Source organism: Mustelus asterias, chromosome 19 (assembly GCF_964213995.1).
Source record: "Mustelus asterias chromosome 19, sMusAst1.hap1.1, whole genome shotgun sequence".
Taxonomy (NCBI): domain Eukaryota; kingdom Metazoa; phylum Chordata; class Chondrichthyes; order Carcharhiniformes; family Triakidae; genus Mustelus; species Mustelus asterias.
The window spans coordinates 42,977,525-43,005,159 of NC_135819.1; the positions used below are offsets into that span (position 1 = coordinate 42,977,525).

Genomic DNA, 27,635 nt, shown 5'->3' on the forward strand with positions numbered 1-27,635 from the left:
TGTAGATGCCCTTTTTTACCCCAGCAAACAGGATGCAGTGGTATTGACACAACGGCGGCTTACCTTTACAAAGGTTAGCACATGCGGATCCGGAACAGTTTATCATCTCATACGTGTAGTTCCGATTCCCTATCATATGATACCTTATATATGTGGTATATGGACGGCAATTTTCCTTTCTCCAGCTTTGTTGCCTGGTTCTACAGTCTCCTGATCCCCATGGTATATCAGTTACTTGGGTGTTAGGTTTCTCTGATGCACATACTACACACTCTTTCCCATCACTGTTTCTCTGACCTGTATACTCAGCCCATTTCCACCATTTGTTTTTCTGCGCTTTTTCCCAAATAGTATTTGTGCTCACTAATCGTTCACGTCTTGTTTGTCTTAATACTCTATCTTCCTGATTCTGCACCCTTATGTCTTCTGTATCCCATTCTCCTTTTCTATGGGTCACGGAAGTCCCTAAGGGAAATAGTTTCCAAGTCCCAGGTGGGGAATGGGGCCCCTTCCCTGTCCTCACCTCCCTCGGCACCTTGACTAATAGGCTCAGGCTGGGCATTTGTATCATCAGCCAGCTCATGTACAGAACTACTTTCATCATCCTCTATTCTTTTTGTTCTTCCTTGGCTCTGTTCCTCCTCCCCACGATTCTCCCCGTGTATTTCTATCTCTTCCTCGCTATCACCTCTATCCACTCTGTGTACTTCTTCAATTTCCCTTCTCTCCCCTACCCCTGGTACTGTTCTGGTACAATGGTTCAAGTGATACCACAGTGTACTGCCTTCTACTTGCAACGCCGTGGGAGACACTTTGGTGACTTCAAACGGTCCTTCTCGTCTCGGTTCGTTCCAACGTCTCCGGAACTTTCTGATGTATACTCGATCTCCAGGTTTGATCTGATGTTCTGTTACCGGATTCTCCTCCTCCTTGGCTTTTTCCTGTTCAAATATAGTTCTATGTATAACAGTTAATTGTTGTATATATTCTTTTGTGCTTTGATCTAAACATTCTAGCGTAGGACCTCCTGATCCCCTGATCTTAGGTACCGGCATTACTCTTCCTGTCATCATTTCATGTGGGCTCAAATGTGTGATTCTGTTTTCCTGACTCCTGTATTGCATTAGAGCCAATGGCAGAGCATCTATCCAGTTTTTCCCTGTTTCATTGCAAATTTTGCTTATTTTAGCCTTAAGGGTCCCGTTTGCTCTCTCCACCATTCCTTGGGATTGAGGGTGATATACGCATCCAAACTTCTGCTTTATTCGGAGTGCCGAGAGTGTCTCTCTCAGTGCCCTTCCTATAAAAGCAGATCCATTGTCTGAACTTAATTGCGTGGGTATGCCAAATCTTGGGATAATTTCTTTTGACAGGAAGTTAATCACCGTTCCAGATCCTTGATCTTTGGATGGCGTTGCTTCTATCCATCTGCTGAATCTATCAATAATCACTAGCATGTATCTTTTCCCTCTTACCACCTTTCCCATATCCACATAGTCCATGCATAGATGTTTAAATGGTCCTTCAGGAATGGGTATATGCCCTATTGGGGCAGTAATGCCCTTCCTGATATTATTCTGAGCACACACCTCACACTGACTTAGTATGTAGTCAATCGAGTTTTGCAGGTATGGTGACCAGAATCCTTCCTTCTTGATCTTTCTAGCCACTTCTCCTCTTGCACAGTGGTCCACTCCATGCGCTTCGCTAATTAGTACGGTTAGTAATGATGTGGGTGCTATGACCAATCCCTCCCCATTTCTCCATATCCTGTCCTGTTGTCCCTGTAGTGCTCCTCTATCTTTCCACATTGCCTTTTCAGCTACAGAGGTTTCCTCCTGTAACTGTGCTACATCTTCTAATGTGATCTGAGGTTCGATATCCCCCGTACCTGGCCCTGGGTGCGGCCTTGCTATTTCTACTGGGGCTATCGTAGCCTCAATGCATCCTGACGCTTCTTTAGCTGCCTTGTCGGCTTTGGTGTTTCCCTGTGTGATGCTGTCTGCTCCCTTTTTATGCGCCTGACACTTAATTATGGCTAATTCCCTTGGACCCATCATGGCCCTTATTAAAGCCCTGATTTGACCTTCGTGTTGTATTGGTCCTCCTCCGCTTTTCATAAATCCCCTTTGCTTCCATATTGCCCCGAACAGATGGCAGACCCCGTGGGCATAGGCCGAATCAGTATAAATTTCCAATGCTTCCCCGTTTGCTAGCTCACATGCTCTGGTCAATGCTTTAAGTTCTGCCAGTTGGGCTGAACAGGGCTGTTCACATTTCTCTGCTTCTATGACTTCAAGTGTTTCCCCTTTCTGTTCAACTATGGCATAGCCTGCGTGGTTTCCTAAGTGATCCCTGTAACATGAGCCATCTACATACAGTATCCTTTTCCCTTCTGTCACTAGTCCCTCTGCTCTTAAATCTTTTCTCAGTTTCATAAATGTTTTTGCTTCTCTTAAGCATTCATGTTCTTCTCCTTCATGAGGTAATGGCATGTAATCAGCTGGATTTACTCTGTTGCACTTTATTATCGTGATATCTGGAAATGTAGTTAGCATTCGATAATGATGGATCCTAGCAGGTGTCAGCACAAATTTTCCTTGCTCAATCAATTCAGCTACCTTATGGTATACATGTATGTTTATCGGATATCCCATTGTGACCGTGGCTGCCTTTTCGTACGCCCACCAAGCTGCTGCCAGACCTTGATAGCACGGAGGGTATCCCATTGCTACGTCGTCTAGCTTGGTACTGTAATATGCTACAGCCTGCCTTCGTCTCCCCTTGCAATTTTCCTGCATTAACATTGCTGTAGCAAATCCGGCTTCTCTGTTACTCACAAATAAGTCAAAGGGCTTGTCATAGGTCGGTAAAGCCAAGGCTGGTGCCTGTGCCATTTCTCTCTTTATATTCTCAAATGCGTCTGAAGCATCTTTATCCCATTTTAGTTTGGCTTTTAATTCTTCGCACCCTGCCTCCTTCATTATCTTTCGTAGTGCCTGCGTTTTTTCGGCCTAGCTTTCCACCCATTCTGAACTGAATCCTGTCATTCCCAAAAATGTCATCATTTGTCCCACCGTCTGTGGTTTCGGAACTTTTAGTACTGCTTCTATTTGCTGTGAAGCTATCTCCTTCTGTCCTGCTGATATTTCTCTTCCCAAGTATTCTACCTTTTTCTGGCACAGCTGCAGCTTTTTCCTGGAAACTTTATGACCCCCTTCTGCTAACCTTTTCAATAGTTTTAAACTATCCTTCCTGCACTGTTCTTGTGTTCCTGTGCATAATAATAAATCATCCACATATTGTATTAGTGTTCCTTCCAACTGTATTCCTTCTAAATCTGCTCTCAACACCTGATTGAATACATGTGGGGAATGTTTAAATCCTTGGGGCATCCTATTGTATGTGTATTGTTTCCCCTCGTACGTAAATGCAAAGAGATACTGACTTTCTTGAGCTAGTGGCACACTAAAAAAATGCCGAACATAGGTCTATTACAGTAAACCATCTACTTTCAGGTGGTACATTTGTCATCAAGGTATAAGGGTTTGGAACCTCTGCTGGCATATCTTCCACTACCTCATTAATTGCCCTTAGGTCATGCACCAATCTCCATTTTTCTCCGTCCGCCTTTTTCACTGGTAGTAGCGGTGTGTTACACCTGCTCCGGGTTTCTTTTAATACCCCTGCTTCTATCAATCCCTTAATCGTCCCTCTAATTCCTTCAATTGCTTCTGTCTTGATTGGGTATTGCGGCCTATACGGCCCCTGGCATCCTGTCTTTAATCTGACTTCAACTGGATTAGCGTTTTTGACCCTCCCTACATCCGTGTCCTGTCTGGACCACAACTCCTGCGGGAGGGAGTTCAAATCCTGCTCTAACCTCTCTCTCCACTCCAGTTCCTGTTTCTCGATTTGCACTCCTATTGTTATCTGCTTCGGTTTCCCAAGCATTTTAACATCCAAAATTATTTTCGTCATTTGTCCATTGCTGGACGTCCAAATATCTACATTGTCTGTCTGGACAAATTCTAAATCTTGTGCTCTCAACACCATTGGTCCTAGGTCTTTTGATCTGTATCTCGGATTCACTTTCAATGTGACATGTGGCTCCGCCCCAGATACAGAGAACCATTTGTTAACCCATTCATTCCTAACAATGGTGAGGGCTACTCCCTCTAGTCCGATTAAAATACTTCCTGACTTTATTTCCTGTTCTCGTCCTGCCTCCCTTTCCCATTTCTCCTGTATCTCAGGTTCCTGCCCTTCATCAAATATCATTGTACTGTGTAATTCTGTTCTTGGCCATTTGGCTTGTGGAACCCAAGTGTTTATAAGCTTTCCCCAAACTTCCCATATCTGTTTTTTAACTTGTTCCTCTATATCTCCCAACCAATATACATTAACCCCTTCCTTTCCTGGTATTTCAAGTGGATACATTCCCATCAAATCAATTCCTTGTTCGGTGCATTCTAATTTTAGTCCTAGACCTAGGATTGCATCCCTTCCCAATAGATTTAAAGGAGTTTTATCACATACTAAAATAGGTACATGGGTTGTCTTATTTCCAATGGTAACAGGCACCGGCGTCGTCATTCGAGCTAATGTTACTTTCCCCGAGAACCCCACAGTTTTTACAAACTGGTTTGACAATGGTAAGTGATCCGCATATTTCGTTTGCATGCACGTACATGTGGCGCCGGTGTCTATCATCATGGGGACCTCGATCCCTCCTACTCTAACGTTAACTATAGGTTCCTGCTCTGCAGTTTCTGTTATCTGTACGTACTGTCCTACCATTTCGGGGTTCTCTGGGCCTCCCTATGGGGAATTCTGATGGTTTACCGGCCCTTGAAACATCGGGATGCTGTTTGGCGACCCTTGGATCAGTTGTTGGCCTGTCTGCTGCTGGTTTTCTCCCTGTCTGGGGAAATTCCGCGGGCAATTCCTTTTTATGTGCCCTGCCTCCCCGCACCCCCAACACACACCTGAAGGGCCAGGCAGTGGTCCCTGTCTCGGAGTCTGATGATTAACCTGTCCCTGTCCTCTCTGATTCTGATAGGGTGGCCTACCACCTCCCTGTCCTTTCCCATTTCTATTCCAGTCAGTCTGACTTTGCAGGGCGTATGGGTTTTGATAATTTAGGCCATAGGCTCCTGGGTTCATGGACAGTGGGAAGGCAGAAATGTTATAGGTTATGACGGGCTGGCCTCCATCTCCGCTCCCCCCTTTGATTAGTGCAGGTGTTTCCTCTGGCTTTTGCTCCACCATCATTGGTGCTATTTTTCTGGGTGCGAGATCCTCTTTTGCCTTCAGTTTATCCTTGCTTTTGATCTCCTCCAACTGTGCCTGAAGGAGTTTACGTTGTACCTCCTTCAGCTGTTTGTCTGCATTCTTTTCATCTTTGCGATGTCTCTCTACTGCATGGGCAACATAATCCACAAACTCTCGGTAATTTTTTGAGTCCAAGCCCACCACTTCCTCCAGCCTTGTCTTAGCTGGGGCTGGCAAGCCCTCTAGGATTGCAGCCCGGAACATGGAGTTGGTCAGTGGGTCTATTAAAATGTCCCTCTCCGTGTCCCTTCTCCACCTTTTTAATTGATTCTCCACATACACAGCTGCATTCTCCTCCTCACCCAGTGGCTCTCCCTTTAGGGTTTTTACATCCATTCGATTGGGGTACATATCCCGCAGTGCCTGCCAGATGTCTTGGCGGTACTGGTCCATTAGTGTCCCATCCACCGCTGGGTCATAAGCTGCGGTCGGGATGCCAGCACGTCTCATTACTTCCGCCATTTGGTCCATTCCTAGCACCTTTGTCAGGAGAGCTTTGATGTCGCCCAGTGCCATCCTTTTTCCCACCATCCCTGCCTCCAACTGTCCAATCCACCTTCCAGCCCCATCCACAATATTGGGTAATTCATTAATTAAATTAGGCAAATCCTGACCTGACCAAGGGATATACTGCGGTCTGCCACCCTTCAGAATCACCGGGAATACCCTTTTCCCTCTCCTATCCACATCTGGAAACTTTACAGGTGGGTGCCTTTCCCGCCTTGATTTTCTTTGCACCCCTAACACTGATTGCCTCCCTTCGTCTTCACTACTCTCTTCTGTTTCTCCTTCCATCTCTCTATATCTTGTCTCTTTTCTCTCTCCCTTTGTGCCCTTCCCTCCTTCGTCATCTGTTCTATGTCATATTCTCCCTCAAAATTCATTGTGCCTGATATAACTGGGTACAGTCCCGTGGAGCTCTGTTTCTCTAAGTATGGGGGTGGGGCTACGTTTGGATCTTCCAATTTTGCTTTTTCCTCAAGTTGTACTGGCATCTGCATTCTACCTCCCCTCCATACCCCTCTTCTCTCTTTCCCTTCTTGTTGGAATAGGGCTAATATCTCTAACTCTTTTTCTCGCTTCTCCCTTCTTTTGCTCGATTTATCCTTAATCTTATAGTTCTTTATCATTCCCTTCTGGTCCTCACACCTCTCTATGGACCATGTGCCTTCCTCCGGCCACTGTGTATTGGTCTTATTTGTTCTTTTGGCCCATTTTTTAGAGACGTGTTCTATATCTCCCCTAAGGGCTGGGAACTTATCCCCTAATATCTCCACTGGTGTCTTAACTTGGTGCGCCATTACTCGTCTTTTTGGATCACTGTCGCAATTTTTGTCACTTAGTCTGTCAGAGTTAGGTATCACAGTGATTATTACTTGCTGTATTGTTTTTCCGTGCTCAGTCCCCTGTTTACCTTTCCTTTGGATTTCTTTTGCCACTATTTGTAATTCTAACCGGGGTCCTGATATCCACTTCCCCGTAGTCCCCTGTCCCGGCACTATCTTCCTCTCCCGGGCCAGAGGGTAGTAGGTTTTCACTTGCTCGTCTATGTGTATAAGAATCCTGTATCGGTCAGATCCCTTTATTAATTTCTCTAGGGTTTCCAATTTTATTTCGTCTATCCAATTCCTATCGACTATTCTTTCCCAATTTACATACGGCCACTCATTCTTTATCTCCTCTAAGTTAATTATGTGTGTAATCTTTTTCCAATCCAGTGTTGCTTCCGTTTTTGTTATTATTCAAAGATTAGTTATTCTCAATCTTGCCACCAGGCAATTTTGTCAGGGTAATTTTTCAAGTTGTTAGTTATTACCCTACCTATATTCTGACTCTCTCTCTTATTTCTGTCCTTCACGCTGTTTTCTCAGACCAGTTTGTTCAAATTGGTCTTTTACTTCCTCTATTCTAGCTGCTACTCCCCTTTCCTGTGGTTAAAATCCACTCCTGTGCTTTTGACTACTGTATTAGGTCAGAGAGCGATCTCTCACTGATCTCTCTCCCTCTCGGTTGACGTCCCTTACCCGAGGTCCTGGGTAGGTTTGGACTGGCAGATTTTCCCACACTTACTCTCTTCTGGGCAAGTCGTGACCTGAAAAACCCGCTCCAAACCGCTTGACTTAACCTAATTGCATTACTTTAGCTTTCGGCCTTTTTCCCGTCTCACTTTTTACCCATTCACAGACAATACAGTATTCGCAGCGCGCTTTTGCATGCAAAAATTCTGCTCTTCAGATCAGACTCAGTCTCTCAAAAATTTTTACACAATTTGGTTTTACCTGTGCAGGATATCTTTTTGGGTTGGGGAGATCCAGGACCAGCAGAGAGCCGGGTGCACCGGGCCTCGAGAAAACCCCTTTCTGACAACAAGGATTTACATGCATGCAAGTCTGCTTACCTTGTTGACAGAAGGCCGGCTGGGGACCTCTCGGTTCCGGTTGGACCACCGTCTCCGCCACTCCTTCCAGATGCTTTTCTGGGCGATCTCTCACCAACCCTGCTAAGCAGCGCCAATTTTGTCGTGGTTCCCCAGGACGACAATTTATTCACATCAATTAAAACAGAGAGTCTGAGCAGCGATCTTCCAAGCAATAGACTTTATTTCTCAGCACAAGAGATAAAGTCGGGAACGTCCGGAACACTCCAAAGAGCCCTTGGGCTTACAATCTTTTATGTACATTTCAGCCTCCTATCTCAAGATCCTCCTCTCCCTTTTACAGCCTGTCCTTGGTTGTTATCTTACCCTACAGCCCTATCTTTCTTTGGCCACCATTAATTTTAGTTGACCCTTTATCTGTTTTCTTTGCATTTGGTCGTTCCCTGTTCTCTCTCTTCGTTTCTTAAACCATGGTGGTTATAACTCTTGCTCTTATCTGAACTTTTCTGTTTGTACAATAATCGTGGTTTTGTAAGCTAAGGCGAATGTGTTTAGAAGAAAAGACATCCCCCTGCTGATTTATGGTCCACTAATGTGTTTAGCAGAAAAGACATTCTCTCTGCTGGTTTATGGTCCACTATTAAGTTGAACCACCGAGCAGTCTTCCTTGTTTTCTTAAGTGACTATTGTCTGCTTTCCTTAATTAGTGATTGCTATATTACTTCTCTAGTTCCTCCACTTTGATCATATCGACTACACTTGATTATATTAGGTCACACGAAGTTACTTTAGGTTACATATCCATTTTCACTACTTATCTAAATCTGCTTTATTATTTCACTAAAACCTATGAATCTGAATTCCATACTAAACTCATACAATATCCAGTACAATTTCCCTTACAAGTGAATCTGAATTTCATACTAAACTCATACAATATCCAGTACAATTTCCCTTACACCAGCAAGGTGGATGTGGTATATCTAGACTTCCAGAAGGCATTTGACAAGGTGCCGCATAAAAGACTGATCCGGAAAGTTAGATCTCAGGGGTTGAGGGTAGAGTATTGGCTTGGATAGAGGATTGGCTGACTGATAGAAAGCAGAGGGTCGAGTTAAATGGGTCCTTCTCTGGATGGCAACCTATAACTAGTGGGATGCTGCAGGGTTCAGCTCTCAACTATTTACAATCTATATAAATGATCTGCAAGCAGGGACAAAGTGCAACATGGCAAAATTTGAGAGTGATACTAAAATAGGTGGGAAAGCAGGCTGTGATGAGATGACAAGTTTACAGATGGATATTGACAGGCGAGGAGAATGGGCCAGAGTCTGGCAGGTAGAGTTTAATGTGGATAAATGTGTGGTCATCCATTTTGGCCAGAAAAATAAAAGGGCAAATTATCATTTAAATGGGAAGCAGATTCAAAGTGCGTCAGTGCAAAGGGACCTGGGTGTCCTTGTGCATGAATCACAGAAAGTGGGTATGCAGGTGCAGCATATACTAAGAAAGACAAATGGCATTTATTGCAAAAGGACTGAATTTTAAAAGTAACAAAGTGTTGTTCCAGTTGTATAAGGCATTGGAGAGACCACACCTGGAATATTGTGTCCAGTTTTGGTCTCTTTGGTGGCCCTGGAGGTGGTTCAGAGGAGGTTCACCAGATGGATTTAAAAAAAATTAATTTGTGGGATATCCCTAGTTGCCCTTGAAGGTGGTGGTGCGCTGCCTTCTTGAATCGCTGCAGTCCATGTTCTGTGGGTTGACCCACTATGCCGTTAGGGAGGGAATTCCAGGATTTTGACCCAGCGGCTGTGAAAGAGCGGCGATATATTTCCAAGTCAGGATGGTGAGTGGCTTGGAGGGGAACTTGCAGGTGGTGGTGTTCCCATTTATCTGCTGCCCTTGTCCTTCAAGATGGAAGTGGTCGTGGGTTTGGAAGGTGCTGTTTAAGGATCTTTGGTGAATTGGGGATTGAAAGTTTGTAGATATTGTGCCAATCAAGCGGGCTGCTTTGTCCTGGATGGTGTCAAGCTTCTTGAGTGTTGTTGCAGCTGCACCCATCCAGGCAAGTGGAGAGTATTCCATCACACTCCTGATTTGTGCCTTGTAAATGGTGGATAGGCTTTGCAGAGTCAGGAGGTGAGTTACCCACCGCAATATTCCTAGCCTCTGACCTGCTTTTGTAGCCACTGTGTTTATGTGGTGAGTCCAGTTGAGTTTCTGGTCAATGGTAACCCCAAGGATGTTGATAGTGGGGGATTCAGTGATGGTTACATCATTGAATATCAAGGGGCGGTGGTTTGAGTGTCTCTTACTGGTGATGGTCATTGCCTGGTATTTGTTAGGCATGAATGTGAATGTTACTTGCCACTTGTCAGCCCAAGCCTGGATATTGTCCAGATCTTGTTGCATTTGAACATGGACTGCTTCAGTATCTGAGGAGTCATGAATGGTGCTGAACATTGTGCAATCATCGGTGAACATACCCACTTCTGACTCTATGGTAGAGGGACATTACGACACTACCATGAGGGACTCCTGCAGAGATCACTGACCCTCCACAACCACAAACTATGTACCAGGTATGACTCCAACCAGCGAAGAGTTTGCCCCCTGATACCCATTGATTCCAGTTTCACTAGGGCTCCTTGATGCCACACTGGTCGAATGCAGCCTTGATGTCAAGGGCGGTCACACTCACCTCACCAGGGATGTAAGGGGTGTCGTATGAGAAGCAGTTGAATAGCTTGGGTTTGTACTCACTGGAATTCAGAAGAATGAGGGGGGAATCTGATTGAGGTATATAAAATGCTAAAGGAGATTGATAAGGTGTACATTGAACAGATGTTCCCCCTTGTGGGACAGTATAGAACAAGAGGTCATCAGAATGAGAGGAGGAGGTTCAAAACCGAGAGGAGGAGAAACTACTTCTCTCAGAGGGTTGTGAATCTGTGGATCTCAGTGCCCCAGAGTGCAATGGAGGCAGAATTAATCAACAGATTCAAGAAAGAGATAGATATGTTTCCGATGAAAAACAGGATAAAGAGCTGTGGGGAGCAGGCAGGAAAGTGAAATTGAAACCAGGATAAGATCAGCCATGATCATGTTAAATGGCAGAGCAGGCTCGAAGGGCTGAATTGCCTACTCCCACTCCATGTTCCTATGTTCCTATTGCCTAATGAAATCTGTTGATCTCAATCTTAAATTTCAATTGACTTACACAACCTCAGAAAGGTTCTGAAATTTGGATGGGAAGTGACGTTTGTTCATTAAATAAGAATGAAAATGCTAATTGCACAATCTAATAGGCCAGTAAAATTATAGTCAGCAACAATCAAAGCAGGAGATGCAAACTATGACTGCCTGGTTAGCAATTTCATATTCATTCATTAACATTGTGATTGCATACCAGTTATTAATCTTTCACCATGCATCAAGTTTATGAGCATATAGGTAGATTTAAATCCCACCAATGCAAAATCAGAACCAATAGAAAGTGCTGTTTTTTAAAAATACATTATTGTATATCGAAGGACCAAGTACAAAGAGTTATTACCTTCAGAATTTAGCAGATTGTTGAACTACCTATTAATTGTTCTCTGTAATTGCATCCATTATCTGCATTGCACCCTGTTAAGAACTGTTACAATTGCCTCTTATCTTCAGTGGTGTAGTTTTCATCTTTAATTAATTATATTTGCCTCAATGAAGATTCGGAAAGTTTTTCAACCAGAATATTATACAAGGTTAAGAGTGAATTTCGGATGTACTCTAATCTTTAATGTGTGGACATTTAGATAACATGAAGTATTTGAGTTCTTTTTTTATCATGGTTTATGGTGATGGATAGGAACGTTTGGATAAGTAACACATTATTTGTTGTCAGCAATATAAAGTATTGCATAAAGTTTTTGCAGATGAAGACTTAAACTGGAAATCTTAAGTAACAGAATATGCTGGAAATTGGCAACAGTTTGATTAGCAGCTCAGCTGGAGCCTTCTTTCAGAATTCCAAATTAATAGTTTTGTGTGAAACCATTTTTACCCAGTCTAAATGAGGACAAATGTATTTGTGAAGAAGACTATCATAATTCATTTGTGCATGCACCAGTTATAAGTTTTTTAAAAAAGATCGTCCTCTGCCTGGCTTAAGTTTATTCCACAACAAACTTTTTATACACTATTCATTTTTAGTTATCAAGGATTCAAAAGAAGATTGCATATGTGCCTTTGTAGCTCTGATATTTTATTTCCATTTTCTTACATTGGTGCAATGTTGTCAGTTAAGTTCTGTGCAAACATTCATGAACTGCAGAAATATGCATATATGCAGTTGCAACATATGATTAAAAAAGGCAAATAGGATGTTGGCATTTATTCCAAAAAGGACTGAAGCATAAAAGTAGAGAAGTATTGTTGCAGTTATAAAGCTGTTGGTGAGGCCACATCTGGAGTATTGTGCCCAGTTTTGGTCTCCTTATTTGAGGAAGGATGTGGTGGCATTGGAGGAGGTTCACCAGATTGATTCTGGGGATGAAAGAGTTGCCGTATGGGGAGAGATTAAACAGTTTGGGGCAATCTAGAACAAGAGGTCACAGGTATAGGTTGAGAGGCAGTAGATTTAAAACTGAGATGAAGAGGACCTACTTCTCACAGAGGATGGTGGATTTGTGGAACTCGCTGCCCCATAGCACGGTGGAATCAGAATCAAAGAACAGTACAGTACAGCACAGGAAATAGGCCCTTCGGCCCTCCAAGCCTGTGCCGCTCATTGGTCCAACGAGATCATTCGTTTGTATCCCTCCATTCCCAGACTGCTCATGTGACTATCCAGGTAAGTCTTAAACGATGCCAGCATGTCTGCCTCCACCACCCAACTTGGCAGCGCATTCCAGGCCCTCACCACTCTGTGTAAAAAACGTCCCTCTGATATCTGAGTTATACCTCGCCCCTCTCACCTTCAGCCCTTAACCCCTCGTGATCGTCACCTCCAACCTGGGAAAAAGCTTCCCACTGTTCACCCTATCTATACCCTCCATAATTTTGTACACCTCTATTAGGTCTCCCCTCATTCTCCGTCTTTCCAGGGAGAACAAGCCCAGTTTACCCAATCTCTCCTCATAGCCAAGACCCTCCATACCAGGCAACATCCTGGTAAACCTTCTCTGCACTCTGTCTAAAGCCTTCACGTCCTTCTGGTCGTGTGGCGACCAGAACTGGACGCAGTACTCCAAATGTGGCCCAACCAGCGTTCTATACAGCTGCAACATCAGACTCCAGCTTTTATACTCTATACCCGTCCTATAAAGGCAAGCATACCATATGCCTTCTTCACCACCTTCTCCACCTGTGCTGCCACCTTCAAGAATTTGTGGACTTGCACACCGAGGTCCCTCTGTGTTTCTATACTCTTGATGGCTCTGCCATTTATTGTATAACTCCCCCCTACATTAGTTCTTCCAAAATGCATCACTTCGCATTTATCTGGATTAAATTCCATCTGCCATTTCTCCGCCCAATTTTCCAGCCTATCTATATCCTGCTGTATTGTCCGACAATGTTCATCGCTATCCGCAAGTCCAGCCATCTTCGTGTCATCCGCAAACTTGCTGATAACATCAGTTACACCTTCTTCCAAATCATTTATATATATCACAAATAGCAGAGGTCCCAGTACAGAGCCCTGCGGAACACCACTGGTCACAGACCTCCAGCTTGAAAAAGACCCTTCGACTGTTACCCTCTGTCTCCTGTGGCCAAGACAGTTTTCTACCCATCCAACCTTTCCTTGTATCCCATGAGCCTTAACCTTCTTAACCAACCTGCCATGAGGGACTTTGTCAAATGCCTTACTGAAATCCATATAGACGTCATACATGGCCCTTCCTTTGTCAACCGTTTTTGTCACTTCCTCAAAAAACTCCACCAAATTTGTAAGACACGACCTCCCTCTTACAAAACCATGCTGTCTGTCACGAATGAGATTGTTCCGTTCTAAATGCGCATACATCCTGTCTCGAAGAATCCTCTCCAACAACTTCCCTACCACGCACGTCAAGCTCACTGGCCTATAATTATCCGGGTTATCCCTGCTACCCTTCTTAAATAACGGTACCACATTCGCTATCCTCCAATCCTCAGGGACCTCACCTGTGTCCAATCGATGAATTGTTTCAAGAAGGAGATAGATATATTTATCATTTTAAAAAAAAGGGATATGGAAACAGGTGGGGAGGTGGATTTGAGACTGGGGAGAGATCAGCCATGATCTGATTGAATGGTGCAGCAGGCTCAAAAGGGCTGAATTTGCCTACTTCTGCTCCTAATTTTTATGTTCTGCACATCTTTTAACATAATGCTGCTTTTGAAATCACATTGCAGATGAAATTTCATTATTACTTCGAGATGATGAAATGGATGTGTTTTCTTTGGTTCTTGATGGAATGAAGACATTTGCTGACCGTTGTGAAATTCAGATGCATGGATGTCAAGTGTTGTGCGCACTTTTAGAAAAAGGTAATCCAGTGTCATAAATATTCAGGGAGCAGTATCACTGAAAAAGTAATTGCCAGAGCATTTTTCATGCACTCTTCAGGACATTTGCAAGAATGTCAAATATGACGAGAACAACAGTTTATATTTCATGAGAAGGAAGTGCGGATTAGTTGGCAAGTGGACTCTGTTGGAGGCATTGCCATGGAGAAAGCATCAGCTAACTGATAATTGACAGTTAACTGTCAAGCTTTTTTAAAAATTCAAACCAGACTGGTTGATTCTGATTGATCAAGGCATTGCCTTGGGGAATTATCCAGAGCATGGATGTAATCTATTTTCTTTAGTTGAAACGGGTGCAATGTGTGTACATGTTCTCTCTGACTGCAATGATCAGGGCTGTATGTATTATATACATTTATATATGATATAGAGAGATCAAGCACTCTTAAGTGCACCACACTGTGAGCCCAACTCATGATTTTAAATTAGTTGTCAGCATACTTTGTAGTACACTCAGAATTTGTTTTGCAAATGTTGTCCAATCGTAGAATCACATTTAATGTTAGTCACTGTGTTTTGAATTTTTTCAAGCAACAGAGGTTGATTGGGTACAGTCAGTACCTTCTCTGTTGGGAACAGCTAAGGGACATGCTTTTGATGTGATCTGCCAATCTTTAGAATGTGTGGCCTGTCACAATAGCCAGAATATTTCTTGGCTTGAAGGCAGCATCCTGTTAGTAGCAAACACCACTTGTGTTGAATCTGAATAGTAGTATCATGAAATAACTTGCTTCACCTGTTGTGCAAATATTTGAGATACATTACCGTTCTGAGATAGATTGAGACCTTTTTAGGACCAAAGTGGCAGTCTTAGGTGAGTAACCGTCTTAGGTGAGGAACAGAAGAAACTAGCTGTTTGATGCATTCCCCAAAGACTGGAAGATCATATCAAACAGCATGTCCCTTTGGTTGTTGGCAACAAGCAAGGTATTGACCATACCCAGCCAATCTGTGGTTGAAAAAAAGTGTCCATCATTAGATGTGATTCTGCAATTCGACAATGTCTGCAAAGCAATATTGAGTGTTTTCAGAATTAACCTGGAAACTAATTTGAGATTATCAGCCAGGTTCGCAGTGTGGCAGATCTCTGTTCTTTGCAGACAGAATATGTACACGCACTGCACCTGTTTCAACCAAACAAAGATGGCAATGTCCATCTTCTGGTTCATTCCTCAGGACAATGCCTTGACCAGTCTGAATCAACCCTTGAATTTGGCAGTTAACTGTCAGTCATCAGTTATTTGGTGCATTCTTCAAGGCAAAGCCTCTACTAATCAGAGTCCACTTTCCAACCGATCAGCACTCTCTTCTCATAAATTATAAATTGTTGTTCCCTTTACTTTTATAATTATTGTGAATATCTTGAAGAGTGCGAGTCAAAAATCTTTGTCATGATGTTTATTTTTCAATGATTCTCAAGTTCCGTATCAACTGACTAGAAGCATTTTTGCAGGTAGATGTTGAAACTAAGATCTGTAATTCTTGAACTATGGATATTTTTCAAAATACGTGTGTTGAGCAATTTTACATATCCTTGGAAATAGTTTTGCATTTTGAATGTTTAGTATGAAAGCTGAAAGAGATTTGTGAAAACAACAACAACAAAGTAAAGATAATAATCCACAATGTAAGTACCACTTCAATAAGGAGCATGTCTACACATGCAATTTTCAAAATGGGCATCCTTTCCATTGTTTCTCTTAATTGCTGTCAGCTTTTGAATCTTACCTGGTACATTTGATCTATAGAATCATCAATCGGATTCCTACAATGCAGAAGGAGGCCATTTGGCCCATCAAGTCTACGCTGACCACAATCCCACCCAGGCCCATCGAGTCCACACTGACCACAATCTCACCCAGGCCCTATTCCCCTAACCCCACATATTTACCCTGCTAATCCCCTGACACTAGCGTCAATTTAGCATGGCCAGTCAACCTACCCTGGACATCTTTGGACTGTGGGAGGAAACCGGAGCACCCGGAGGAAACCCACACAGACACAAGGAGAACATGCAGACGCCACACAGTGACCCAAGGCCAGAATCGAACCTGGGTCCCTTGCGCCGCGAGTTCTTAACTGATTACTTTTTTTTCCCCTCACTGTTCTCTCACCTTTTCCAGTTGGTCACTTTACAAACTCTGAATATTTTTGTCTAATCCACAGCTGGTTTGCTGCTCATTTCTTCAGGCCTTGTGGTCCTCTGCTTTCCTCTCCAGTTGCTTGTTAGAGCCTCCTATTTTCAACTTCATTGAGCAATGTGACAAGTGAAAAGAACACATGAGCAGGTTTCCTGTTGCCTTCCTCGCGTAGGCTTAAATAAAACACAAGCCATCTTCCTGAATGATCCCCTCTGCCTGTAAGCAGCCATCTCTCAAGGTTCTAGCTTTTCCACCATTGCCACAGGAAATTTGCTGATTCTGCTATTCACCATGGTTCATAACCTTGAGTATGGGACTCTTACCCTGAGGTGACTCAGCCCCCCTGAGGTCTGAAATCATCCTGTTACCCCAAAATTCTAAATAAATGGGATAATGCCAATTCCAGTGAACTGAACATGTATAGTTTAGATGCTCATTTTGCCTTCCTTCTGCAAATGACTGAAAATCATATACCTGTCACTGTTGCGAGAAATAACTTCAATGCATACCCTGTAATGAATTGCATTCATCAACAACATTCATATAATTATTGAGCATGAGAATAATACTGCACAGAAAGAGGCTGCACAGTCCATTCGGCCTGTGCTAATCCTTGAAAGCATTATTCCCGATCTTTCCCCACAACCCTGAAAATTATTCTTTTTCAAGTATTTATCCAGTTTAATTTGGAAGTTATTATTGAACCTACTTCCATGCAGTGCACACCTGATCATAACCTACTGCATTTTTATCTCTCATGTTATCTCTGGCTCTTTTGCCAACAAACTTGAACTTGTGTCTATTAGTTACTGATCTTGTATCACTGGAAACAGTTACTAGCAGCAAAACAATCTATCCAAACCATTCATGATTTCGAACATCTCTGTCAAATTTCTTCCTCTCTATTCTAAGGATAAGAAAGCCCAGTTTCTTCAGTTTCTCCATGTAATTGAAGCCTTTCGGCCTTGGTATCATTTTGGTAAATCTCCTCCAAACCCACTCTAAGTTCTTGACATTCTTCCGAAAGCGTAGTGCCCAGAAATAGCCAGAAGAACTTTAGCTGAGGCCAAACTAACATTTAATAATTTCCTTGCTTTTGTACTATATGCTTCTGTTTACATAGCTAGGGATTCTTTATATCTTTTTAACTGTCTTCTCAACTGACCTTACTATCTTCATTCTCTTGTTTACATATTCCGGCATATCTCTGTTCTTGCAGCTTATTTGAAATTTATGTTTCCCTTCCTTATTCTTCCTTCTGAAATGAATTGCATCACACTTCTCTGAATCAAATTTAATCTACAAAGCATCTTCCCGTTTCTCACGGGTCACGGGCTCAAGGTGAGAGGGGCGAAGTATAACTCCGATATTAGAGGGATGTTTTTTACACAGAGGGTGGTGGGGGCCTGGAATGTGCTGCCAAGTAGGGTGGTGGAGGCAGACACGCTGACATCGTTTAGGACTTACCTGGGTAGTCACATGAGCAGACTGGGAATGGAGGGATACAAACGATTGGTCTCGTTGGACCAAGGAGCGGCACAGGCTTGGAGGGCTGAAGGGCCTGTTTCCTGTGCTGTACTGTTCTTTGTTCTTTGTTGTTCTATGAACTCCTGCAGTCTATTTCTATTCTCTCCATGGTTTCAACTTCTTCATTTTTTTTGTCATTTGAAATTGTGCCATGTTTAGTCAGATCAAAGTTATTAATCAATATCCAGAAGAACTATTGTCCTGAGGTGGCACAGTGGTTAGCACTGCTGCTTCACCGCGCCAGGGACCTGGATTTGATTCCCGGCTTGGGTCACTGTCTGTGTGGAGTTTGCATGTTCTCCTCGTGTCTGCGTGGGTTTCCTCTGGGTGCTCCAGTTTCCTCCCACAATCTGAAAGATGTGCTGGTTAGGTGCATTGACCTGAACAGGTGCCGGGGTGTGGCGACTAGGGGAATTTAACAGTGTTAATGTAAGCCTTACCTGTGACTAATAAATAAGCTTTAACTTTTAAACTTTATACCATTGCACTCTTCCCTCCAGTCTGAAAGATAACCTTTCATTACCTTTCTCTGCTTTGTGTCCCTGAGGCTATTTAAAATCTGCATACCCAATGCCCCTTTAAACCCACTGTTTCAATTCTGCTTAAAGCCAATTATGGAATATGTTATCAGATGCTTTTGATGTCTTTGTCGGCCTACATAACTGTACCTTCATCAAGCCTGTTTGTTGCTTCGTCAAAGATCTCAATCAAGTTAGCCAAACATGATTATGCCTTTAGAAGTTCAATCTGCCTTTCATTTCCAAACACTTCCTTTTCCAAAATCTGGTTCACTTTATCCAGAGTTAATAGTTTTAAAGGTTTTCTCACCAATGGCATTAGGCTAAATTGTCTGCAAATGCTGTGCTTCTCCCTCTTTTCATTTTTGAATAGTGGTAATTCATTTGCAATCCTCCAGTCCTCTGGCACCACTCCATTTTTAAAGAAGATTGGAAGCTTATGGCCAGAGCCTCTGCAATTTCCACCCTTGCTTTCCTCAGCCTATCAAGCATTCCACCTGCACAGGGTGAATTTTCTACTTTAAGTGCTGCAAACATTTTAAGTCTCCCCTCTTTATTTATTTTTATCTGATACAATTTTTCTACTACTGTCCCCTTTGCTCCAACATTAGCTGTTGACTATCAAAGATAGTCAAATAATAACAGGTGGTTAATGGGGATCCTGTAGATGTAGTATACCAGGACTTCCGGAAGGCGTTTGATAAGGTGCCGTACAAAAGGTTAATTCGCAAGGTTAGATCACATGGGATTAGGGGCAATTTATTAGCTTGAATAGGTGACTGGTTGATGGACAGAAGACAGAGAATTGGGATAATTTTTTTCTGGATGGCAAGGAGTAATTAGTGGGGTGCCACAGGGTTCGGTCCTTGGGCCCCAGCTATTTACAATCTATATTAAAGACTTGCATACAGGGGTAGAAGACTCTACAGCTAAATTTGCAGATGATACAAAAATAGGCGGGACAGTAAGTTGCAATGAGGAAATAAGAACCTTACAAGTGGATGTAGATAGGTTAGGAGAGTGGGCCAAAATGTGGCAGATGGAGTTTAACGTGGATAAATGTGAGGCCATGCATTTTGGTCAGGAAAATGGGAAGGCGACTTATTATCTAAATGGGGAAAGACTTCAGGGTGCTCTGGTGCAAAAGGATCTGGGTGTTCTCGTTCATGAGTCACAGAAAACTAGCATGTAGATCTAGCAGATAATAAAGAAAGCAATTGGAATGTTGGCATTTGTAGCTAAAGGAATAGAATATAACGGTAAGGAAGTATTGTTGCAACTATACAAGGTATTGGTGAGGTTGCACCTGGAGTATTGTGCACAGTTTTTGTCCCCTTATTTGAAGAAAGATGTAGCAGCAATGGAGACAGTTCAGAGGAGGTTCACTAGATTGATTCCAGAGATAAAGGGTTTGCCATATGAAGTGAGATTGAACAGTTTAGGCCGATACTCTCTGGAATTTAGAAGAATAAGGGGAGATCAAATTGAGGTATACAAGATGATAAAAGGTATCAAAAAAGTAGACATGGAGCAGATGCTTCCTCATGTGGGGCATTCTAGGATAAGAGGTCATCGTCTTAGGGTAAGGGGTAGCAAATTTAAAACAGAGTTGAGGAGAAACTACTTCTCCCAAAGGAATGTGAACATTGGAATTCGTTACTCAAAGTGCAGTGGATGCTGGGATAGTGAGTAAATTTAAGGAGGAGTTAGACAGATTTTTTTATTGGTAATGGGTTGAAGGGTGATGGGAAGAAGATAGGAAAATGGGGATGAGGAGCATATCAGCCATGATCGAATGGCGGAGCGGACCCGATGGGCCGAGTGGCCTAAATCTGCTCCTATGTCTTTTGGAACTTATGAAATAACTCAGTACTGCAGTTATGTTTTTCCCCTTCACAAGAAAATTTCTATCTTGATCCCTAATTGGCCACATCTTTCCTTCTTGACAATCCTTTTACTATTTATGCATTTACAAAACAATTTATGTTCACTTTTTTATGCTACCTACTAATCTATTCTCGTAAAATATTTTGCCTTTCTTGTTCCTTTTTCAGTTCCCTGTGTACTTTATATATTGAGATTGGTTACCTCCTGAATTATTAACATCACCTTTAGCAAAACCCCACTTTTTCTGCTTCACTTCAATTTCTGCATCTTCCGTCATCGTGGGAGGTCTAGCTTTGGACTTACTTTATTTTCCCCTCGTGTGAATGTATCTAAGCTGTGACCAAACTGTGTCCTCTTTGAAAACCCAATGTTTGTTCCCATTCCGAAGGCAGTTACCATTTCAATTTACCAAAATTAGCCTTCCTTTCATTGAATGTTTTGACATTTGATTTTTCCTTGCCCTTTTCCATAGGTATTATAAACCTAATGGTGTGATCAGTGTTTCCCATACAATTCCCCACTGAAAAATGCTCCACTTGCACACTTTTAAAGCTCAAAACCAGGTACTGGGTAGCACTGTTTCCTTCCTTGTTCAGCTGGAATTGTGCTGATCAAAACTTTTTCTTGTATACATTTCAAGAATTCCTTCCCCTCTGCCCTTTTACACATTTTCTTTACCAATCTACATTGAAACAATTGAATACCTAATTTTCATTATTCTATAGTTCTTGCATATTTCTGCAGTTTACTGGTAAATTTGCTCCTCTATATCCTTCCCACTTCATGGATTATAATCTTCATCCTGCAGGTAATAGCTCCTTTTTTTGTTCCTTAGTTCTAACAAAATAGCTTATATGCGGGGATTTACGGCCTTGCTTGCCCCAAAACTGTAAAATCCTGCCCGAGGTCAATGGACCTTTCCATTGTCCGCTCTCGCCTGCTCCAATTTCCGTGGTGGGCAGGGCGGTAACATTCCAGTCAATAACTTTGTACCCTGAAATGCATCATCTCTTTCTGGTGTTGTAACAATTTCATTTGATCGATATTGCCATCCCCTCCTTATTTTTGTTCCTTTTTTGTTTTCCTGAATACAGTGTAGCCAGGAATATTAAGTACCCATTCTTTCCATTGTTTGAGCCAGGGCTCCAACATTACCACAACACCATAATGTCATATGGCTACTTGTCCATGTAGCTTATCAACCTTATTTATCATGCCCCCGCTATTTACCCACATGCACTCTAAACCCATCTTAGCCTACTTCGCATTTCACACTTATTTCTATACTACTTATTCTAATGCTGTTTGTCTCTCCCAGTGCTCAGTACATTTTGTTCCTTCTCTCTAATGCTTCATCCTAGTCCTTCATACTGCAACACCATTTAATCTTCCTGGCTGGGGGAGGTAGTGGAAGCGGATATGGTAGTGACTTTAAGGGGTGTCTTGACAAGTACATGAATGAGATGGGAATAGAGGGATATGGTCTCCGGAAGTGTAGAGGGTTTTAGTTAAGACGGGCAGCATGGTCGGTGCAGGCTTGGAGGGCCGAAGGGCCTGTTCCTGTGCTGTAATTTTCTTTGTTCTTTGGCACCAATCTTTTGAGATGCAGCTCATTCATCTTTTACAGGTTCCTGGCTTTTGTTCTCTGTTTACTTTGATTTCTTACCCACAATGTTTTGTTTTGATTTAAGTTCCAGATGAGCACGTGATCGAATTTGTAGAAGGGAAAGATCACTGGGTCATTTTAGAAGCCATAAAAAACTTTAATGAGCATGAAGATATGGTACTCCATGGTTTGAGGGCTCTGTTTCCTTTGGCTGGTCCACGTAAGTCGATTTGCTGAATAAATTATCTTCCAAACCGTTTATAAAATAGTTTAAAGAGCGATCATTTAAGTTGTAATTATTGGGTTTGATGAGCAAACAATATTCCTGCTTAATGGTTTCACTAGCTGCTAATTTGAACTATCCAGTGATGGACACTTAACAATGGCAAAATGAGAAAAAATTGTCTAGTTTTATTGAATTATATGTGTCACTGCATGGCTGTGAAGTGTGACATTGAGACCATTTGACAAATCTGTGACCAGTTACTTAATGATGCATGTTCAAGCAAGTATTGAAAGGGAGCTGAGAATTAGCCTTCCTACATGCAAAATTAAAAATAGATTTTTATTTTTAGAAAATAATGTAGAAATCCTGATGTCTGGAGATGAAAAATGTTACAGTCTGGTAACTGGTGCAATGAAGAGATTTCCTGACAATGAGACAATTCATGAAATTGGTTGCTGTTTACTACAGAGGTTTACACTTGGTAAGTTTAATATCTTTATTAACATTGCTTTATAGTTTTAGTTAAGCCCACCCATGTTGAAAAATATTTTAGTGAAAAGAAATTGAGATAATTAACAAATGGAATTTAATTTTTGTTTTCCAGATAATTTTTACAATATTTTGTTACTGAATGGAGCGCATGAGGTTGTCATCAATGCAGTTCTAAAATATCCACAAAATGGTATGCTACAGGCTGCAGCTCTCAGCAGTTTGGCTCTTTTAAGTAAGTAACACTCCAAAAATAACTTTAATTTGAAAAAATGTAAGAATTAATTCAAAGCTTTGTTCACAACTGCGGAGCGCAGCTTCCTATGTTACAAATGTTCATCATCAGCATTACCCTACTGAAGGTTTCAATGCCTATGTTGATATTTGGGGAGTCTCTAATAATCATGGGCATCACAATCATAATTATAATTCTCTGGCTTCACAGCCACATTATGCTTGACGGAGGGATTCTCTGGTGCCACCGCTATCAATGGCATTTTTCATTGATGTCACTCCACGTCGCCGGAAAAACCGTGGGAGGGATGCGCTGCTGGTGGGACCAGAGAATCCCGCCGGCATGAACACCCGGAGAATTCTGGCCCAGGAGTGAGCCTTTGAGAACTCCCTGCCCTGCCCCCTTCCCCAACAACACCCTACCCATTTGAAGACACCAGGCCACAACTTGGTACTTCTATTAAGTAGAATGGCTGCTACTGGGACCTCAGCAAAGAGGAAGAAGGGATTTCTGCTGTCCTAGAGCTGGTTGCACCTTAAAGGACAGCACAGCAGGTACTGGAAATCTGAGGTAAATCCAGAAAGTGCTGGAAAGGCTTCGCAGGCCTGGCAGTATCTGTGAAAAGAGAAAGAGTTCTTTAGGGGTGCCAAAAAGTCATTCAACTCAACTTTAGTTCTGTTTCGCTCTGCCAGATCTGCTGAGTTTTGCCAGCACTTCCTGTTGTAATTCCATCGCATCCACTGTTGAAGCTCTAATGAAGAAGCATGTGAATTCATTTACAGTGATGAAATAACTTTAAACAAAAATGAACATATGGAACAATTGTTTAAGTCGAATCCAAATTAAGTAGACAAAAATTGAATCTGTTAGCTGTACTAAAATGAAATGTGGAAACACAGAGCAAGTTAGGCAGCATCTATAAAGGACAAAATAAGATTAACATTTCGTAAGAAAAACTCAGAATCTGCGAAGTGTCAGCCCCAGAAATATCAAACTCCTTTTTGTTCTTAAAAATTCTGATTAATGTGTAGATTCACATCAATTTCTGTTTTGTTCTTTTTCAGCACTCATCATCAAGTCTGTCCCAGTCAAATTGCTGCTCAAAAGCTAACAATTTGGCACAGCCTGACATCGTCGGGTTAATTTTGACAATTTCTTCCTTTACCATGTGTGGTATTATTTGCAATCAGAGTACCACAATTTATAAGTGAAATCTCAGTTTCTAAAGTAATGAAATACTTTCTACAATGATAGTATTCTTTTAGATCCAGTAAAATTATACTGTCTTCATGTCTCTTTGCAAAGCTGAAACAATATTTGTGAATAAGGATCTTGAAGAAAGAAAAGATGATCTCTGCTGGGTGGAGCCTTGCTGTCGAGCTTTGGAATCATTCAAGGAGAATGCAAAAGTCCAGGTGAGCGTTATTATTTTCTCGCTTGAAATATTTAATTTTCATACATGTTTTTGAAAATGTTTTATTGTTTTAACTTTTAGGACATACACCAACGTTATTGTTTTGTTTTGCTGACATTGATTATTAAATATTTCTGCTTATTTTTCTAAACATTTTAAGTTCACTTGAAGCATTGAAAACCTGCTGAAGAAATTGCCCTTTGGCAATTGGCTTTATTTTAGCCTTCCACTAACTCCACTGGGAAGTGTATTGTATAGTGTGATATTACAATATTTCCAGGGGCAGTTAAACAGTTTCTTCTTCAAAGAAGAAACCTGGAGAACCAAAAATTAACCAACGGAACTTTGCCACAAGATGTCATGTTTTTAAATAAGAACATACTTTTAATGTATATCAAAAGTAACAAAATAAGCACTATTAACAGTATAGTTTACAACTAGCTATATTACAAATTCAGTTTTACTTTCTACTGCCTGCCCTGCCCCAATAATTCCTTAATACTTTCTAGCAGTCTTGAAGGTTTATTCAATTCACAAGGGTATGCCACAGCCCTCTGGAATTCAGTTTAATTGTCCTATGTTTACCCTAATGATCCGTGTTTGAGGTGTTATTAATGACTATTGCTGGAGTCTTCTAAGGTAGGATTCAACATTAACTTTATTCAAAAAATAACAAGGCATAATTACATCTGGAGTGAGACTTCATTCTTGCCACGAGACTGCAACAGAGAACCTGATCATGATTGTTATGCAATTTTACATCACTTTCCCAAGATGGTCGGATGTCTCATTTGTATATTCATATTAGCCCTTTACACAATATTTTTCCAGTTATTTTCAGACGCAAGATTCTATGGGGTCCTCCCATTAAACCTTTAGCTTTGTGACATTATTTTCTTTACAGACTTCATGAATGTGGATGCCTCAGTTCCTGTTTGGGTTGCCAGCAGATACCCAACCATCTTTCCATAGTTTTCCAAGCTAACTCTTCTGACCATTTTCTGCCACAAGGCTGTCTGAGGACCACTCTGGATTTCTTCACTAGCTGCATGCAGGAGCAAATTTTCCAGCTACTTTTCCCTCTTAAAATCTACATTGAGATAGAACCCCCCACCACCTACATTCTACATGGTGAACAATTAAGTTAGTGCAAGCCTAACAGAACTAACATGTATTTTCTTTGATTCTTCCAACTCTTTGAGCTGCAGTCCACACCTAGACCAAAAGTATAACTGCCTGTATTTGTTTATAAACTGACCTGCTTGCTTCTGTCAGCCAACACACATACACAAATGAATGAAACAAAATAAACGTTTTTTCATTCAATCAAGGGATGTGGCTTCACTGGCTGGACAGTTTTTATTACCCATTCCTAATTGTCCTTGAGAAGGTGGTGGAGAGCTGCTTTCTTGAACCGTTTCAGTCCATGTGTTGTAGATACACTGATAGTGCCGTTTGGGAGGGAGTTTCAGGTTTTTGATCCAGTACCAGTGAAACCTCCATTAAATATTTCCAAGTTAGGATGGTGAGTGGCTTTAAGGGGAACTTTCAGCTGCTGGTATTCACTTGTAACTGCTACCCTTGTCCTTCTTGATAGTGGTGGTCGTGAGTTTGAAAGCTGCTGTCTAAGGAAGACTTAGACATGGCACTACCCTGAATCACTATCTCTATGGCAATATGGTATGGTTTGGGATGATTCAAACAGAAATGCAACAAATTATTTTGCCTTCAAGGCTACCCTTTGATCCTATAAGCGATACGAATAATCGACATTACTAGTGGAGTTTTGGAACCCTTTCTCCCTTGTCCACTACAAGCTTAGAAATGGGTCAATCATTGTTTAAGTACTTTTGACCTTGCAGATAAACAAACTCACCTTTTAAGTGTAACAAATCTAGGCTTGTTTGAGTTGCATTTACATCAGAGTTGCTTTTACCAGTTTCTCAAGAAGATGTCCACTTACCTTGCATTTCCAATCTATAATTGATTATAGTTGATCCATAATCCTGAAACTAAATGTTATATTCTAAAACATATAGGGAGCGATTCTCTGAAAAAAATTCTAAGTATCGAATTCGCGCAAAAACTGGAGTAAATCCCACTTTTTTTCAGCAGTTTCAAAATGAATCTTCCACACTCTGCACTGTGGAGTGCAGTAGCTTGAATCACGTGACGAATCAATGGACAGGGCCGATTTCTTTTGAAGAGGCCGGCAACATTGCACTAAGTGGACCACTGTGCATGCGCTGAACTATCAACATTGAGATCGGCGCATGCGCATTAGCCCCGCACAGCCGGCCTCCCGATCACTGGCCAGGTCGATTGCTGGTCTCCCCCGGATGTCTCCGGGCCAACCTTGAAAACCCTGCCCACCTGGAACTTGATTTTAGTTTGCTCAAACTATTTTGTAGGATACAAAAACGTGTAGGAAAGAATATTTGTGATTTTGTTGTGCAGACCCATTATATTATGATGGGATGTATTGTTTTATGATTATGGAAATTGGGGTATATGATTTAAAAAATTGATTACTCATTCTTAAATTTCAAGTTTCTTCATAAGGTGTATTTTATTATGCATCCGTAAATCAAACAAATTCTTCTCTGTTCCCCAAAGATGACTTTGTGTGATGTATTTTAGGAATGTGGCTCTTATTAAAGTTACTCTTTCCCCTATATGCAAAATATACATTCACAATACTCTCTCGCTTATGGAGATTCTGGAGCCAATTCTGTGTTTTGATTGGAAATCCTTGCTTCGCTGTCATTTGCAATTATGAATGTTTGCTCATTGCTTCCAAACAGTTACACTGTTACAGGCAATTTCAAGCAATTGCACTGTTTAAACCAATATTAGTTGTGCTAAACTGGTGCAATCTGCAACTATGACTTCAATGAATGTGTTTAAGCATTGAAATGTAAATTTCACAGATCATGAGGGCGATTCTGCCACCCTGCCGCGCTAATTTTCTAGCGCAGCACGGTGGGAGAATCTCGCATCCGGGCATGCGCGGGATTCATGCATGCATTCCCGCCGCACGCGCATCTCCCATCTGGATGTCCGGCACCATCTGATTTGTGCTGGAAACTGGCGGGGAACACCAGATAAGTACGTTACATCTTATTTTAATATGATTAGTGGGCCTGGGACTGAATTCTCCGGGCCCGCTAGCCACCCCACCCTCCCAGGAGTATTTCACTCCAGTGGGTTTCACTCCAGATGAGTTGCCCACTTTCGGAGAACTAGCGGGACGACCCCACTGGAGTGTAGGAGGGGCAATCGGAGCCCCCCCAGGGGGTTGGGTGGTGCCCCCGGCAGTGCTA

At 42.0% G+C, this 27,635-nt stretch overlaps 1 protein-coding gene across 6 annotated transcripts in view; it reads left to right on the plus strand.

Moving 5' to 3' along the window:
- Positions 1-27,635, plus strand: part of lrrk2 (leucine-rich repeat kinase 2) — a 186,927-nt gene that overhangs the window by 24,676 nt on the left and 134,616 nt on the right. For 5 of the 6 annotated variants that reach the window (XM_078235402.1, XM_078235400.1, XM_078235404.1 and 2 more), the window contains exons 5-9: positions 14,096-14,230; positions 22,034-22,168; positions 22,524-22,655; positions 22,779-22,898; positions 24,204-24,313. In XM_078235402.1, the coding sequence (XP_078091528.1) occupies positions 14,096-14,230; positions 22,034-22,168; positions 22,524-22,655; positions 22,779-22,898; positions 24,204-24,313 (632 nt within the window). The remainder of the gene's footprint in view (positions 1-14,095; positions 14,231-22,033; positions 22,169-22,523; positions 22,656-22,778; positions 22,899-24,203; positions 24,314-27,635) is intronic. The other variant, XM_078235403.1, reaches the window with a different exon arrangement.